The 17,275-nt window shown below is 43.3% G+C and overlaps 1 protein-coding gene across 13 annotated transcripts in view; it reads left to right on the plus strand.

The window, feature by feature from the left end:
- UNC80 (unc-80 homolog, NALCN channel complex subunit) overlaps positions 1-17,275 on the plus strand; it is a 163,826-nt gene that overhangs the window by 112,978 nt on the left and 33,573 nt on the right. For all 13 annotated transcript variants that reach the window (XM_083625474.1, XM_083625481.1, XM_083625483.1 and 10 more), the window contains 11 exons: positions 284-552; positions 964-1,098; positions 1,835-1,973; positions 3,505-3,601; positions 5,291-5,461; positions 5,825-5,917; positions 6,925-6,960; positions 7,239-7,457; positions 9,620-9,820; positions 12,394-12,517; positions 15,570-15,695. In XM_083625474.1, the coding sequence (XP_083481600.1) occupies positions 284-552; positions 964-1,098; positions 1,835-1,973; positions 3,505-3,601; positions 5,291-5,461; positions 5,825-5,917; positions 6,925-6,960; positions 7,239-7,457; positions 9,620-9,820; positions 12,394-12,517; positions 15,570-15,695 (1,610 nt within the window). The remainder of the gene's footprint in view (positions 1-283; positions 553-963; positions 1,099-1,834; positions 1,974-3,504; positions 3,602-5,290; positions 5,462-5,824; positions 5,918-6,924; positions 6,961-7,238; positions 7,458-9,619; positions 9,821-12,393; positions 12,518-15,569; positions 15,696-17,275) is intronic.

Below are 17,275 nucleotides of genomic sequence, written 5' to 3' on the forward strand. Positions count from 1 at the left end.
TTTGCTGACTGAGTACACTAAAATGCCAATTGATAACATTAATATTTATTATAATATAACAAGGTTATTTTCAGATCAGAAAGATGTAAGTTAAAGGATCTAGTGGTGTGTTTGATTATCTAATATGTAAACAAAGCAGCCACTACATTTCCCCACCCGCCGTCAGCATATCTGCAGAGGCAATGGTTCACAGTGGAGATTTTCCTTGGAATGTCAGGTGTTTATTCATCTTTGAGGCAAGCTGCTGTGTTTGAAACTCATGTTGCTCACCTTGTTCTTATAGCTGGAAAGGAGCTATTTGGCCTTGACACCCTTCAGAAAAGCCTCTGGATTAAACTGCTAGAGGAGATGTTTCTCGGGATGCCTAGTGAATTTCCCTGGGGGGATGAAATTATGCTCTTCCTCAACGTATTCAATGGAGCCCTGATCCTGCACCCTGAGGACAGTGCCCTGTTGAGGCAATATGCTGCCACTGTCATCAACACAGCCGTACATTTCAACCACCTCTTCTCTCTCAGTGGGTACCAGTGGATTCTCCCCACTATGCTCCAGGTGAGTCTCTCACCAGAGAGAAATGAACAGGCCTGAACTAGCCATGAAGTCAATTCTGCAACTGTGAAGGGCCCTGATCAAGCTGGAAAGTCCTGTTATGTTAAACTTGCCTTGGAGCTCCTTGATGTGGAGAGAGGGTGCTGATTTTGCTTCTTGCACTGGCCGTATCTGCTCCTTGCACTTGGTCACTTCAGAACATAGCGTTTCAGTTCTTCACATGATTTAAGGACACGAGCCACATTGTCATGGCTTTGTAGAGAAATATGAAATCCAAATTGTCTGTCCATCCATCCATCCATCCATTTAATGAACAGGAGGAACAGTGAAATGTGGAACTTTACAGTGTGACTTTGCAATGAGTCATCATGCCTATCAATCAAATAGTACCTTTAGTGTTTTCTCTCTGTCCAGGTATATGCTGACTACGAAAGCAATCCACAGCTCCGTCAAGCAATTGAGTTTGCCTGCCGTCAATTTTACATTCTACATCGTAAGCCCTTTGTACTACAGTTGTTTGCCAGTGTGGCTCCTCTCTTGGAGTTTCCTGTGAGTACAAATGGATTCCCAACAACTTCCCCCTCCCTCCAAGATTTTAAAGATGACTCATGGTGCACTCACTTGCAAAACTTTCCGATCTTGTGGGAATGTCAAGCTTGCAAGCGCATGTTCCATTGCGGGGTGGGGTGGGGGGAGGGGTTCCTGCTCCCATATACAAATGCAGCACCTAATTCTAGGTGACAGGGCTGCATCTTCCTGTTCAGTCTCCTGTTTGGTTGCTGCCACCTCCTGTTCAGCATCCCATATTGGCTGATCAAAGCACTCCCCAACTTCCATTGAGGCTCTCACAAAGCAGGATCTGGCATACCCGCTTCTCCTGCGAAATGGCTGAAGTTGGGGCGGAAAAGGTAATCTGCCCTCCTTCAACCCAGGTTCCCACAGTTCAGCCGTCTCTCTGTCTGTTCTTCCTCCTCCTCCTCTGCTTGGGCCTACCAATCCCAGCCTGATCCTGACAGTGCTGTGGGGCTCATGGAACTGACTTCCTGATCTTTCACAGGAAAGTGTTGTTCAGTATCTCTCTCAGAAGTTTAGACCACCTTGGGGGGGGGGCGGGATCTCCATTTTCCACATGTAACATACAATCACCCTGTAGTACTGGATTCAAGCTAGTAGAATTTTTGTAAAACATATCACTATATACATATGATGCTACTTCCATCTGTAAGTGTAACAAAATGTAAATAGAACCTGAAAATCAGAATTACATTTATTTTTTGAAATGCAGGATGCAACAAACAATGCACCCAGCAAAGGCGTATCGGCTCAGTGCCTGTTTGATCTGCTGCAGTCCTTAGAAGGAGACACTCCTGACAACCTGGACATTCTGGAACTAGTGAAAGCAGAAAAGCCTCTAAAATCATTAGGTATTTCCAAAGTTTCTTTGAATTAGCTTTTTTATGAAATAAATATGTCTTTTCTGTTAACCTTTGAACATACTTCAGCTTCAACTCTTATTATTTATTTAGGTTTAAAATGCCAGTGTGTTCACCCCACTTTATCAGCATGAAGGACATTATTTATATAATTATTTATAGATGGCCTTTTGGCAGTCCAAGGCAGTACACAAAACTGTTTATAAAGTATTAAAAATACAATAGTTATTGTCTGCCACAATTTGTCCATTCATCCAACCTTTGTTTTGGACAGACTCCCAAGACCTGCCCATTGCAATACACACAAACTCTCCCATAATAGCAAACACCTGCCTGTCCTCCTGAAGCACAGTGAGGCTTCTTTCAAGCCTCTACATTCTCAACCCCCTGCCTCCTTAACTCTAAAAGTAAGCATCGCTGCAGCAGTGGCACAGGTGATTTCATAGTCACTCCAGGAAAAATGTCTTGTTCTGAGGGCCTACTCAGAGCAAGGCAGGAGCTGGATACAAGAGGTCTTGCTGTTCGGTGGGCAGCAGCAGCAGGACTTGTTGGCAACCAGTGGTGGGCCCAAGGGCTCAATATGCCACCGCGCCTGCCCACCTCCTGAGGCAGTTGCTTCAGTTTGCCTAGTGGAAGGGCTGGCATTTTCCTTGTGGGAAAACAGTTTCCTTGCTGAACTGTTGTTCAGCAGCTGAAGTGCTTCTGACATGCACAGTTTCAGCTGCCATGACAATTCCGACTGACAAACCTTTTCCAAACCATTTTGCACAGGGATGGAAAAATTGTGACCCTCCATATGTTGTTGGGCTCCAGATGCCCTCATGCCCGACCATTAGCACTGTTTGCAAGGGTTGATGGGAGAGTCCAACAATCTCTGAATGGGAGCCAGCTAACTTGCACCAGAACGCAGGAGCCAAAATAGGACAACCTGGGATCCAATCAGAAGTCTGGATAACTTCTGTAATTCTGGGGTGTCCTGCTCAAAGTAGGATAGCTGAGAAGTATGCAACATCGGACATGGTGCCTAGGAGCCGTCACTGTTAGCAGGAAGGAAGTGAGCAGGGAAGGGAGGATTTGTTTGCTCTGATCTCACCGCAGCAGCATCTTGCCCTGGCAGTGCTAAGGAGATTGCTAAGGCCAAAAGTCTGTTGTGGGTGGGTGTATTTAATTTTGCTAACTTATGTGCTAACTAACCAGCCAATACCAGCTGCAATATATTTAGGTTAATAACCAAACCTATTGCTAAAGTTCATTGTAGGTTAAATTTACTCTTGTGCCATTATTATCATCATAAAAAACCTTCAGGGATAAATCCTATTATACAAATCAAGATCTGCATTAGAAAGAGAATTACTTGCCTAAGAAATCATGGTGAGTGGGTGGCTAAGCCCACAGAATATCGGATTACAGTTCAGTAATCAATTTACTGGCCTGCTGTTGATTTGTTGAATAGATCTCTCCTCCTTATTGTGTCACCCCCATTTCACAGAATTTATAATCTACTCCCCCCCCCCCTTTGCAGATTTCTGCTATGGCAACGAGGACCTGACTTTTTCCATCAGCGAGGCCATAAAGTTATGTGTAACAGTTGTTGCATATGCCCCTGAGTCATTCAGAAGGTAACCTATGTTTTGGGGTTGGAGTTTGAGTGCATTTGCAAATAAAACTCTGATGGCATGAGCCTAGCAGAAAGAGAGAGAGTGGTACCTTGGTTCCCAAACTTAATCCATTCCGGAAGTCCGTTCCAAAACCAAGGCGTACTTTCCCATAAAAAGTAATGCAAAATGGATTAATCCGTTCCAGACTTTTAAAAACAACCCTAAAACAGCAATTTAACATTACTTTTACTATCTAACAAGACCATTGATCCTTAAAATGAAAGCAATAAACCAGGCTGCAATCTACTACCCAGTATCAAAAACTGGCCGTGATCTACCCATTGTCATTGTGCACCAGGTGCATGAAGGGGGAGTTCAAGGGGGGGGGAGGAAAGGCCAAAAAAATTCTCTCTCTGAGGAGCCAGTCGGCTTCTCCCCCCTGCCAGCCCTTTCTCCCCCCTAAAACTGCTTCCCCCCCCCCCACAGCCCTTCTGGATCCCTCCCCTCCCCGTCCAGCACCTTCTCCAGGGCTGGCATGAGCAGCCTCCGCCACTTGGGCACGTTCTCCTCACTGAAGAACTCATCTTGCAGCGGCAGCACCTGCATCCTGCCCGTGCCGCCCCACGCCCTGTGAGGGGAAGCGGCAGCAGTCACTGCTGGGGCCTAGCCGCTTGGCATTGCTCTGGGGCCTGGAGCGGCGGCCATGGGTGACACCTGGTACCGGAGGATTGGGCAGTTGATGCTGCAGTGGCAATGGTGGCGGAGGGACCCAGCCCTAGGGGGTGGCGACGTCCCTTGCTCGCTCGCTTGCCGCCCGGTGCTGGGTCTCTCCTCCACCTTTGCCGCCACTGCAGCATCAACCACTCCCACCTCCAATTCTGGATGTTGCCTGCAGCCGCCGTGACCCCAGCACTGAGTCAGGGAAGGCCAGGCCAGGTGGCAAGAGAGCAGGCAACAGAAGTGTGGCACTCAAAATGGAAGTGCAACACTCAGAATGGAGCACATTTGGATCCAAAAATAGTTTGCAAACCAGAACACCTACTACCGTTTTTGCGGTGTACGAATTCCAAGTTGTTTGTGAACTAAGCTGTTCAAAAACCGAGGTACCACTGTATGTCTCCTTTTTAAAAAAGTATAATATGGGCAAATTATGGCCCTATGTATGATTTAAACCTTTTCCAAAGTTGCCTTTTAAAAAAGTTTTTAAATGGTGTGTATATTTCTAGGGAATAGATGAGCTGTTCAGGAGTTGAAGTTGTGCTTGCTTCTCAGACTGTCAGTTGCTTTGAAGACCATGTGCCTAGGATTGTGCTTGTGCACTGCTTGCTCTACTTCAGTAAACATGACATAGCACCCAACATATGCACATGGCTCCTCTTGTTGGATCGTGAAACGTTTTTTAGAGCTGTCATTTTACTCTTAGCACCTACCCTGATTGTTTCAGGTAGGCTGCCTGATTTTTAACAGTGCAGTGCATTTTTATTCAATTAAACATTTGTTTAGTAATTATTAATACTATAATCATACTTTCTTTAATTATTAAACTGTTAAACTCAAAATATTGCTCCAAGGAAGCTATCCAAGCCCGTCAGTGCTGTGCGAAGAAGCAGGGAGCAAGTTATATGCTTGCTCAAATTATTAGAATTCTGTATGCTTGGGTGCACCCTTGGTTTGATTGATTTCATCCTCACATGATTCACATGGGCTCAGTCTTCAGATGCTGATGGTCCTTGAAGCCCTGGTTCCCTGTTACCTGCAGAGGCTTAAGAGGCAAACTTCCCAAGTGGAGACAGTGACAGCGGCTCGAGAGGAGATTGCTGCTACAGCTGCTCTTGCTACATCCTTACAAGCCCTCTTGTACAGTGTAGAAGTTCTTACCAGGTGAGCTGCTCCACTTTTGTGACTGTGACCATGGAGAACGTAGGAAGTGAAGAACACAAGAAAATTATTTCATGTTAGTCCCTGTTGTAAAAGTTGATAGGTGTTCTTTCATGAGGACTGATTTGAATTGCCAAAGGAGAATTCAGATCAGCACAATCTTCAAATATGATACAAAAAGTGTGGGGTGTTTTATTTCAATATTTAATTAGCAAAATCTGTTTAGGTGAAAAACTTGAGGTCAAAAGCAAATACTGGACCTTGATCACAGCATTTGGGTGATAAAAATTCACATTTCTGTCGTAAATGCAAAAATTGTCACCAGGATATTAGTTTTTGACCCTGCCTTTTTTCCCCATTAAACAGGCCAATGACTGCCCCTCAGATGAGTCGCTGTGATCAAGGCCATAAAGGAACCACTACTGCTAACCATACTATGTCGTCTGGAACAAATACTAGGTAATTAACTGGGGCTGTCCTATGACTTGCTGATCCAAGCTCCAGTTCCTAACGTTCCTGATGATATTGTATGCGTGTGCACATAGTTTCATGGGGAAACATGGAGTTTGGGACTATGGCTTTGGGAGAAGAACGTAAGAATTGCCTTGCTGGATCAAGCCAAAGGCCCATCTTTCCCAATTTCTTTTGTTTCCAGCAGTAGCCTGCCCAATACTCACAGGAAACTTGCAAGCACAACATGAAAGAGAAGACAATTATATGTTGTTATCTGTTTACAGCACCTGGAGAGCAGAGCTAGAATGCATGTGTGTGTAGAGGAGGTTCCTTGTTTCCCCATGAAACTGTATACACACACAACATACATAGGGTCCAGTAGTCCTACCCACCCCACGTCCCTCCCCATGACAAGAGGGGATCTAAGTTCTACTGAGCAAGATGAACCTCAGGCTGGAGCTCCAGGCAGAGGCAAGCCGATGTGCCTCTCCCTCTCCCCTTCTGCATTAAGCTGAAGACAGGAGGCTGAGTCATGTGGGCTACCCTCTGTGCCTAAGAGCATTCCAAGCTCAGAGCATCCATTGGGTGCAGATGCGATCTTCCATGCCTCTGCCACCCACCTCTGCTCTTGGCTGAAGGCTGGCTGCTTTGCCTGAGCACTGTCAGGAACAGAGCACCTGCTGGGCACTGAACCAAAGCAATCCAATACCTCTCCACCTGCCCCCATCACCTCTAAGGTGAAGGCTTGCCTCTGCACTTGATGGGGTATTCTGAGTTTAGAACACCCGTTGGGCATAGAGGCAGAGCATTTATGGATTGGAGTTCATGCACAGACAACTCCATTGAAGTGTTACACCCATGCATGGATGTCAGGTGGTGTCAAAGGCAGAATAAGTGTGTTGGGAGGGAAGGCATGCTCACCACATGCTGTGGGAGCATTGTCTGAAGGGGTCCAAAGTGTATTTAAGGTCCTCGGTCTTTTCCCTTATACCATTTTCCCTCTGTATTTCTAGATACCCAGATCAAGGAGCCAAACTGCACTTTATCAGGTACTGTAAGTTTGCCACCCAGTCTCCTTAGCATTTGTGATGAACACCTCTGCAGTTTTCTCTCTCCCTGGGTTCCAATGTCAACAATTTGCTACAAGGGGAAATCGACAATAGACTTTTTATCTCTATCTAGTCTCCCTAGCTGCTCACTCTTCATTTTCTGTCGATTGCCAAGCCATGATTTTCATGGGTTCAAAAGGAGGAGTTCGTTACAATCTTTTATTTTATCAGTGCATTTTCTCTGTTTGCACCTTCATATTCTGCATCTTTCCCTTCAGGGAAAACCTTCACTTGCTGGAGGAAGGCCAAGGCATTCAGCGCGAGGAGCTAGATGAACGCATTGCTAGGGAGGAGTTCAGGAGACCCCGTGAGTCCCTGTTGAATATCTGTACTGAGTTCTATAAACACTGTGGCCCCAGACTGAAGATTTTGCAGAACCTAGCTGGAGAGCCCAGAGTGACTTCCTTAGAGCTGCTGGATGTTAAGTCTCATATGAGGTATTATTTTAATAACACATTAAGTATATGTCTGAAATATGTACAGTATATATATGAAATATGTAAAACATATATCAAACTGTTGAAGCATATATGGTAATATATTGCAGGAGCTTTATTTAATGTTATCACAACACCTTTATGGAGAATCCTAAAGCTTTTGACAACAGACAATCTCATGCATAAACCAAATCATGGCTAAGCATAAACGTGTGTGCGCGTTGCTCATCCTTTGGTCCTGCTGCTGCTGCACAACCTGGAGCTAGGCCATAGTTTGGCTTTGTGTTACACCCAGACTTGTTAAATTGCAAGCTCTTTGTATTGCTTTAGCTGAAACCGTTAGCCCCACCTAAAGTATGGTGTTGAGTTCTGCGTTAGCCTAGAGAAGGGAAGATTAAAGGGAGGCAGTATAGGCATGCAGAAGAAGGAGCAGGCTTGTCCTCTTTTGTTCCAGGGGCAGGATTTGAACCTGTGGATGGAAATTTACAAGAAACATTTAGCATTAAAAGCTCAGCTAGAGTTGGTAGTTCAAAAGGGGAAACCATGTGGAATTAGTAAGATGTATTTATCAGAAATAACAGGTTATCATAGCTCAGTTTATTAAGCCTAAATATGTACACAAGCCTCCTGCTTGTGCGCAGAACCTATTTGCCACTTCTGTCATGTGACCCATAATAAAACAAGGAAACTACTAATTAACCTTAGTGTCCACTGTTGTCTGAAGTAGGAAATTGTATACTAGCGTTGCAACAAGCCAGGTTGTTAATACATCAAGTGCAAACTATATTTTAATATCCTGGCTTTTTCTGACGCTGTTAACCATAGGTTTCCATTTTGGATGAAATAGGAAACTATGATTATTTAGAGGCTTCCTGTTTTAATTGCAGCTGATGTCAAAGGGCTTACAAGTTCAGGCAAACAGCTGGTGCATATTTTAGTTTATATAGCTATCTATATCTCCATCAAATCTGGCATCCATGTTTAGCACTTATTTGTAATATCAGGGGAAGAGAGCCCTTGACCTTGTTACTTGTAATCCTTGGGCAGTTGATTTGTGCATTTTTGGATCCTACATGTGGTTGCTTTATAGCTGTTTTTACATCTACAGGATGGAGTTCAAGAGGTTTCTCACTTTCTTCATGACCTGCTGATACATTGTTACTCAATATATGCCATTGATTTATGATTTTTTAAGTTGTGTCTCCAGTTGAATTAGTGTAATACTTACCTTGGCTGTGGAAACAAATAGCTGCTTCTATTTTGGTTGAGGTTCCTCATGTAAACATTTTAAAAGCAAGTTCTCTCAGTGATTGCAGCTTCATGAAAGTTTGGTCTGTGTATTTTAACAGCTTCACTTACTTTAGTCTTTATGAATATCAAGAACTAAAACTGAGCTGAGGCTGTTTTGAATCTTGTTACGAAAAATGATAGAAAGACATGCATAGGACATTTTCTTGCTGAGCCACTCAGACATTGTCTGGAGCAAAGTGAAACCGATGGTGCACTCATAGGTTTAAGTCTCTTAAGTTTTTATGTTCCTTTAGTTTTGCCATGGAGTGTTGCAGTGGTGGCCAGCCCATTGCCCACAGCCATTCTCTGCAGCCCACCAAGCCTTAGAGAGCTCCACTCATTTTTCACTACTGCCCATCAACTGGGCTCTGGGGGGTAGGTAGCATGGGGGAGGGTAGTGATCTTATGTGCGTTGGTAAGGATCGCTGTCCCGTGCTTTTATCTCCCCACTTCAATTGTGCCCCCCAACCACAAACAGCTAGGCTTGGGAAGCACAAATTCAATGGTGCTATGCGTTCTCAGGGAGGCTCCTCCCTGTGTTTCTATCCACCCATGTGGGGTATGTGCACACATGTGTAACTGAGTGCTAATGTCTCTGTGATAATCTGTATTGGCACGGCAGGTTCTGGTCATGCCTATGGGCTTGTGCCCCTCCACCACCACCCCATCCCCACCTGTAACCCACAGGGCCAAAATGGTGACCCACTTCTGGCTCACTGTGAGCCTCAAGTGTGCTGGAAGTTGTGTTCTTAGATCACTTAACGTTCTTTTGAATGGGGTGTATTTTCCCACTGTGCAGTGGTTGTGGCTCTCTACAAAGGGGCTCACTTGGTAGAATCTGAGATTTCCCTCTTAACGAGCAGTAATTTTAGGTTGGCAGAAATTGCACATTCCCTTCTGAAGCTGGCACCTTACGACACCCAGACGATGGAGAGCCGTGGGCTCCGGCGATACATCATGGAGATGCTGCCCATCACTGACTGGACGGCCGAGGCAGTGAGGCCTGCCTTAATCCTCATCTTAAAGCGATTGGATCGTATGTTCAATAAAATTCACAAGATGCCTACTTTGAGGTGAGCATGTATGACGGAAACCTACAGGGGTCCGTTTCTGTTGTTGCAAGCCTTGAAGGAAGGGTATGTCATTTTATTGACAGTGTTTTGCTGCACTGAACTCTCACAGCAAAAAATAAATAAATGTATTTTTCCTATTGTTGTATATGCATGCGGCCACATTTGTGAGACAACAATAGAGGAAATGCATCTTTTATGACGAACCATAGCAGAACTGGTAAAAATATGGCATCCACCACAAAACAGGTGCCCAGGAATAATACTTTTGTTGATTTTGTCATTTCTAAAATCTCATGATTTTAAGAATGAAGCATATGTGATATAAATTCTGTAGGACCATGAATACGTTTTGTTGTAACTCTGTCTGTAACTGTATTAAAATGCACTTAAATGCAGGATTCTAAACTTTCTGGAGCTTAAAAAGCCATATGAATAGTCTTATTTTGCAAAGGCAAAGAAAAATGAGGTCGTTTCAGAAGTCAGGGCTCATGCACACTTCCTCTGGTCCCAGTGGCGTAGCGTGGGTTGTCAGCACCCGGGGCAAGGCAAGTAATTTGCGCCCCCTAACCCGTGGATTTGCGCCCCCTAACCCGTGGATTTGCGCCCCCTAACCCATGGATTTGCCCTAACCCCAGATGTTGCGCCCGGTGCGGCCCGCCCCCCCCTGCACCCCCCACGCTACGCCACTGTCTGGTCCTACTCCTTTCCCCTGGGAAAAAACACTCTTATCACTAAGATGGAGCAAACGGCAATTACAGTTTTCTCTAGATTGATGTTTGCACTGATTTAGCGCTAAAGAGCTGTTTTTCCCTGGGAAAGGAGTGGGACAAGGCGGAAAGCGCTTAGACCCGTGCTTTCTAGGCATGGGACAGGCAGAAGTGTGGATGAACTCCCTCAGTGCTGTTTTTCCTGCATGATATTCTAGCATGTTTTAGCTACATCAGCAAACATATGGCTCAGATTAGTCATTTGAGTGTGAGAACATACTGGATCTTGAAACATGTTACCTGGATAGCTGCTTAGATAAAAGACGTGTGAGAAAAGGCATGGAAAAGACATGGAAAAGCTAAGGGGATTTCCCAAAAAATATTTAACAAAGTGAGATCCAGTCCACAAAGTTTTATGCCCCAATACATTTGCTAGTCTTTAACGTATCATGCAACAAGTTTCTTCCCAGAAAAAGTAATCTGGAACTAGGCTAAAGTTGTGTAATTTGATTTAATGATTTCTTATCTGCATGGGCAAATATCCATATCAAGACTGTCTTTGTTCATCTTCCCAATGAGATGAAATAAACTAAACATTATTCCTCCCCTTATTTCCTGTAACCAGTGTGTATCAAAATGATGTTAATGGAAACTGAATTGTATTTTGATGTGTGTGCCATCCCAAACTATTATTTTGTTTTACAAATCTTACCCGTTTTTAAAAAAAATATTGTTTCTTAATTTTTTAAGCATTAAGGAGTACCCTAGGGACTTGAATGTTGAATTTCCTTCCTGCTCTCCAAGAGTGACATTGTGTCAGGAAGACAAGCTAATTCTGCTTGTGAAGTTTTTCTGATTGGAACCTTGGAAAGTCCACTTGTTATAATTATCCCTTGCCATAGGAAAAGCCAGGATGCAAAGGGGTTTGGCCACTACATCCCAGCTTTATAAACCATGGTTGGGGTTGAGCATTCCTCTCTTACCCACCTCCCCCTCGGTCATCTGACATCTTTGGTGCTTCATTCTTGTCTTGTGTTAAGCCATAGTTGTCCGCTACATCTGAACTGGAGAACTCTGGTTTAATCACAGAATCAAGTCCTTATCATAGTTCCTTATCACTATGATCTTATCATAGTTCCTTATCACTATGATTATCTCCATGGTTTTCTTCCAGTAGTGACTGTTCCGGCTTGTGAACTATTTTTGGAAGCCGAACGTCCGACAGGGCTTCCATGGCTTCTGATTGGCTGCAGGAGCTTCCTGCAGCCAATCAGAACCGTGCTTTGGTCTCTGAACGTTTTGGAAGTCAAACAGATTCTGTTTGACTTCCAAGGTATGACTGTACTAGATCTGCTGGATTCTACTTCAGATTTCAAAAATCCCAGCAGAAATCTGGTGTTTTATTTCTGATGGGCAAATTCAGAATACCCTTCTCCATAGAGATTTGAAGCAGCAATCAGCCTACATTTTGGGGAGAATATATATCCTTTGAAATCAGTGGAGGAGAAGCATACTATTGCCATTTGCAGTATGTCTGTTTAAAACAAATTCACAGGACACCACGTTGTTAGTTTCTTGCATATACACACCAATTCCTACTCCTTTTGATTGTTGATCTGGATATTTTTCTATCGTTTGTTGAGTCTCATGGCAACACCTCTTTGCTGTAGGTCCACTTCTGCAGTGCTTTCTGTGCTTCCCTGATTTCTGAATAGTGTAGGTAAAATGCACTTGTTGTAATGCAAATTTTCGCCATCTGAGATGCCCTTGTCTGAAGCATCCCTCAGAGTCCTTTTGTCTCAGTCACCTTGTGCAGGGTTTCTGGGTGGAGCCGGATGCCTAACACCACCTACTGTTGTGTTCCAGGCGACAGGTTGAGTGGGAGCCTGCCAGCAGTTTGATTGAAGGGGTTTGTTTGACACTTCAGAGGCAGCCAATCATATCCTTCCTGCCTCACCTTAGGTCACTGATCAATGTCTGTGTCAATCTGGTGAGTAACCAACATTCCAATCTCCTGCACATCTACCAGACTTCCTTCTGTGGTAGAGATTCCCCATTTCCAGTCCCAGTCCTACTCATGGAAATAAGCTATTTAACTGACACTAGAAATAGTGGAGTTCATTTTTAAAGTGGTGCATGGGGAGCGAATGGGGAGGAAGCCCATAGCCTAAGCCCAGTGACTGGTTTTTGCTGCTTTCCATGCACCATTTTGAAAATCCATTCCTGCATGTTGCGCCGAGAGTTGAGGGCTGCAAGTTGGAGAGTGGTGGATACTGCACACACCTGGTAGAGGAGTTGGAAGGGGATGGGGGAAGCTGGAAACATACTCAGTCTCAAGTTGTTGAAAGACAACATTTTTTATCACTCTGCAAAAGGGCATAAGCAATTGACTAGATGAATTACTAAACTAAATTTGCTTTGCCATTTGTAATGTCCTTGGTCTAAAGTAACTTTTAGATTTTCTTGTACAATGTTCAGATCCTTCTGCCCCTTTATCAGGGTGAAAGAGAAATTCAGTTTGGTTCACATTTTAATGCAAGCCTACCTAATTTGCACTTCCTGAAATAATATGCAACCCAAAACACAACTATCCCTCAAAATATTCCCTATTCTGAATTTTGCATTGCAGTTCTCCAAACGAAATGCATACAAAATACATATATTGGGGGGTGGGAATGTGCATTAAAATGCATTTAGTGGTGAAAATAACTTACAAAAATGCTTTATATTGGGGGGAATTGCTTGCAAAAATGTGCACAACAGCAGAAATGTATACAGAAATGGTGATAAATATTTGTGATGACGTTTTTAAAAGCCAAGTCAGAAACTGAAGCAGAAATGCAGCAAACTGAATTTAAGAGCAGAATAATGAGAAACTGAGAGAAACTAAAATGGACATTTTTATCCATCTCGGTGTTGCTGTGTGTTTTGTACATTTAGATTGCTTTAAGGGGGTAAAGACCCTGACCATTAGGTCCAGTCGTGACCGACTCTGGGGTTGCGGCGCTCATCTTGCTTTATTGGCCGAGGGAGCCGGCATACAGCTTCCGGGTCATGTGGCCAGCATGACTAAGCCGCTTCTGGCAAACCAGAGCAGCGTACGGAAACACCGTTTACCTTCCCGCCGGAGCGGTACCTATTTATCTACTTGCACTTTGACGTTCTTTTGAACTGCTAGGTTGGCAGGAGCAGGGACCAAGCAATGGGAGCTCACCCCGTTGCGGGGATTCGAACCGCCGACCTTCTGATCGGCAAGTCCTAGGCTCTGTGGTTTAAACCACAGCGCCACCCGCGTCCCTTAGATTGCTTTAGGGAACACCTAAATAGAAGAATTTCTGATGAGGAAGTTATAGAGCATAGAGCCACTGGAACAAGTTTGTGAACTTTGCAGTAACAGACAATTCTGTTTTAGATCTTGACACTTCCTATACTGAAATTAAACTCTCACAAGGTTTCATTCAAGTTAAGAATTTATGCAAATCCTGGACTTCTGCCATTTTAATGGGGATCATTGCTCCAGATAAGCCTTCACAAACAATGCTTGATCAAATTTGCTGGCACCCATCAATGATGTAAAGAAAACCATAATTTGGAAACATATAACTTGTAATACAGAAAACACTTTAGAGAGTGCAGAAATGGTATGTTAGCATTTATCTGCCTGTTTATCCAGTGCTGCAAAGCATTTTGCACCGAACCTTCCTTCTCCATACATACAATAAAAGTAGACTTAGACAATTATATCCACAAGATATATTGACAGATGGTTTCAAAAGGGAAGTAGATGCATTAATGGAGGACATTTATGGATATTAGTAATATTGGCAAAATTGAACTTCCATGTTCAGTGATAATGATACAGTTGTTGAAGGACACACAGTAGAAAGGACTGTTGCCTTTGTGCCTTGCCTGTGAGTTGGCTGGCCAACTGTTGAAAACAGATTACTGGACTAAATGGACCCCTGGTTTGATCCAGCCTTTGACTGGACTTAACTGTCCAGGGGTCCTTTACCTGATCCTGAATGGTCCTGTTATGTCCCACATTGCTTGGAAGTTATCAGCTTATTTGATCAGCCATTGGAATTTCCACTTCCCCAGGTGGTTGTAAGTACCGCTGGAGACATTTGCAATCTTTTCTGTTTACTTACAAGTATACAAGTTGAAGTAGAGCCAAGCAAGGTGACTATTAGTCCTTCAAGCAATATTTATTCATATTTATTCAGCATCACAACATATTAGCAAGAAACCTGTGTCAGCCATAAACTTCTTAGGGAACTTCTAGCAAGATCTAAACTCAGGACACCTTCAAATTGCTTAGAACTAATGTTTAACTGTATCTAGAGAGATAGCTTGGAGTAGCCACTGGATGCAAGTGTAATAAGGACTGTATTCTTAACTAACAGATGCAAAGCTGAACAAAACCCTTTGAAAGGGGTTCGTTTTTTGTAACCTCAAAGCATTCTAGCAACATAATTCATTCTAAATGAAAATATTTTGCAGGCATAGATTTGAAACAGTTCAATCCCCCTCAAGATTTAACCTTTGAAGTAATAGCACATCCATACAGGAGAGTCTGAACATTGTATAAAAACCAGTCTATGTCTGACTCAGGACATTACCATGACATAATAAGGGAACAGCTCAAGCCAACTAGAAACACTGTGATTTCAGTACCTTTTTCTATTGAGTACGGTAACTACATGGCATACCCTCCAACCCCTCCTCCTTCTACCAGTACAGTGCTGGTTTTTCAGGGCTAGTACTGGGTACATTCTTAAATGTACTGGTTTTCCCTGTGCCTTCTGACCACCCCCTCTGGTTAACCCTGTAGCAGTCCCTGTTTCCTCCCCACCCACTTCCTGTTAGAACCACTCCTTTTCCTTACTGGCCCCAGCTACCGCAAGACACTGTGGAGGACTCATAATCGCAGAGCAACCCCAGTCTTGCGCTACCTGAAGTGTGTACCTTACCAACACTGGAGGGTATGGCATGGATGGAATTGCAATAGTTGGTCATGGTGCTGTGCTGTGTTTGTATTGCAGGTGATGGGAGTAGTAGGACCTTCCAGTGTGGCCGATGGATTGCCCCTTCTTCATCTCAGCCCTTATCTCTCGCCACCTCTACCCTTCAGCACAGCTGTTGTCCGGCTTGTAGCATTGCAGATTCAGGTGTGACTGCCTTGCCTGTTCAGCAGGCTTTGCTTATCATGTGGTTGAGACACCAACTCATTGGTGCTCTTGTTTTCTGCGAAAGCTGGGCAAAAACTGTGAAGCAAAATGAAAATTTCCCAACAAATATGTTAATAGTTTGGAATGCCATGGCATTTAACAATTGTCCAGATCCTCGGTGGGTACCAGTTTAGCATAGCCCCACTGAAGTCACATTGGGACTATGCAGGTTTAAACCAACCGAAGAGCTGACACAAATGGTAGTTGTACTTCTCATGACTGATAGATAGATAACCATGGTTACTTTTTAGGCTTAGAACAAGAACAAAAGAGGTGAAGAACTGCAGGACTTGTATAGGTCATGGGTATGCAAGCTTTGAAATTTTAAAAAATTCTCACACTATCTGAAATGACTAGATCAATGTACGCTGATGATGTCTTGTTGTTTTTTTGCAATACGAGGACCAGCTATTTTGCCACTGAAAATTCCTGTGTAATTTCAAACTTTGCATTGACACCTCACAAACCGTTATTAGTTGAATGAGAGATTGGTTATGACTTTTGAATCTTAGGATTTTTTGAAGTTCACATAAGGCATTCCTTTCTTTTCTAAAGTGTAGATTCTTAGATTAATTATTTCTGTCCAACTGTATTGAACTATTGTTGTTGTTATAGGACATTTGGGTAAACTGAACCTTAATTCAAATAACAGTGTGATGAGACCACAGAAAGTATAAATGCATAGAGTAATTTTTTTATACTAATCATCAAATACTATATTTACCTATCTTTAATATTGGAAATGTAATAATTTTGTTCAGTGAGTTACAGTGCTACTCTCTCACAAAATGCAAGCTGTGTGCTTTAGGTTTTTCAGGCTTCCATGTTGCCTGGACTTCTTTGTTGGCACCAATTTAAGGTAGTGAGGGGAAAGGCTCTCAGCTACTAAATGCAAAGGCAAGCTTTCAGCCCCATTTCCAGGTTTCCTAACAGCACTAGATTTGTGCAGAAATATTACACATATAGATTGGTCCACATGTGGAATGATGTAGTCCTTCTATGTTCTGACTAACCTACTGTACTTTGCCCAGGTTAATTGGAAAGGAATCAAGAGGGGGCTTTTTCAGAGTCCAGATGAGAGAGAGTCATGATAAAAGGGATGGGGTGGGAGGAATAAAGAACCAAAGCACAGATTTAGAGAAATTGAAGCATATGCGTGACTAAAGAAAGATGTCAGTAGTGTATTTTGATTGAGAGTGGAGTCAGCTTTGGAAAAGTGGTGTATAATGTTTTAAATAAATACATTAACAGACCGGGGGGGGGGGCAGGGAGAGTTAATTCAGTTTAGCTAGAAGTAGTCATGTCAGTCTGTGGCAGCAGATGTATGCACCTTCAAAACATGTTTCTTGTTTTTTAGTCACGTACTCTTAGGAAATAATTTTGTAGTTCCAAGGTTATATGGATATTGAATTTTCAAAAAAAAAAACCCCACAAAAAACCTAAGCCATTTCATAGTTAATATGTTTCAGATGGAGTTGGTACCTGTTTATCTATTACTATTAAGTTGCAGCAGTGTTGGA

The sequence above is a fragment of the Podarcis filfolensis genome (assembly GCF_964270895.1).
Source record: "Podarcis filfolensis genome assembly, chromosome: 1".
Lineage (NCBI taxonomy): Eukaryota > Metazoa > Chordata > Lepidosauria > Squamata > Lacertidae > Podarcis > Podarcis filfolensis.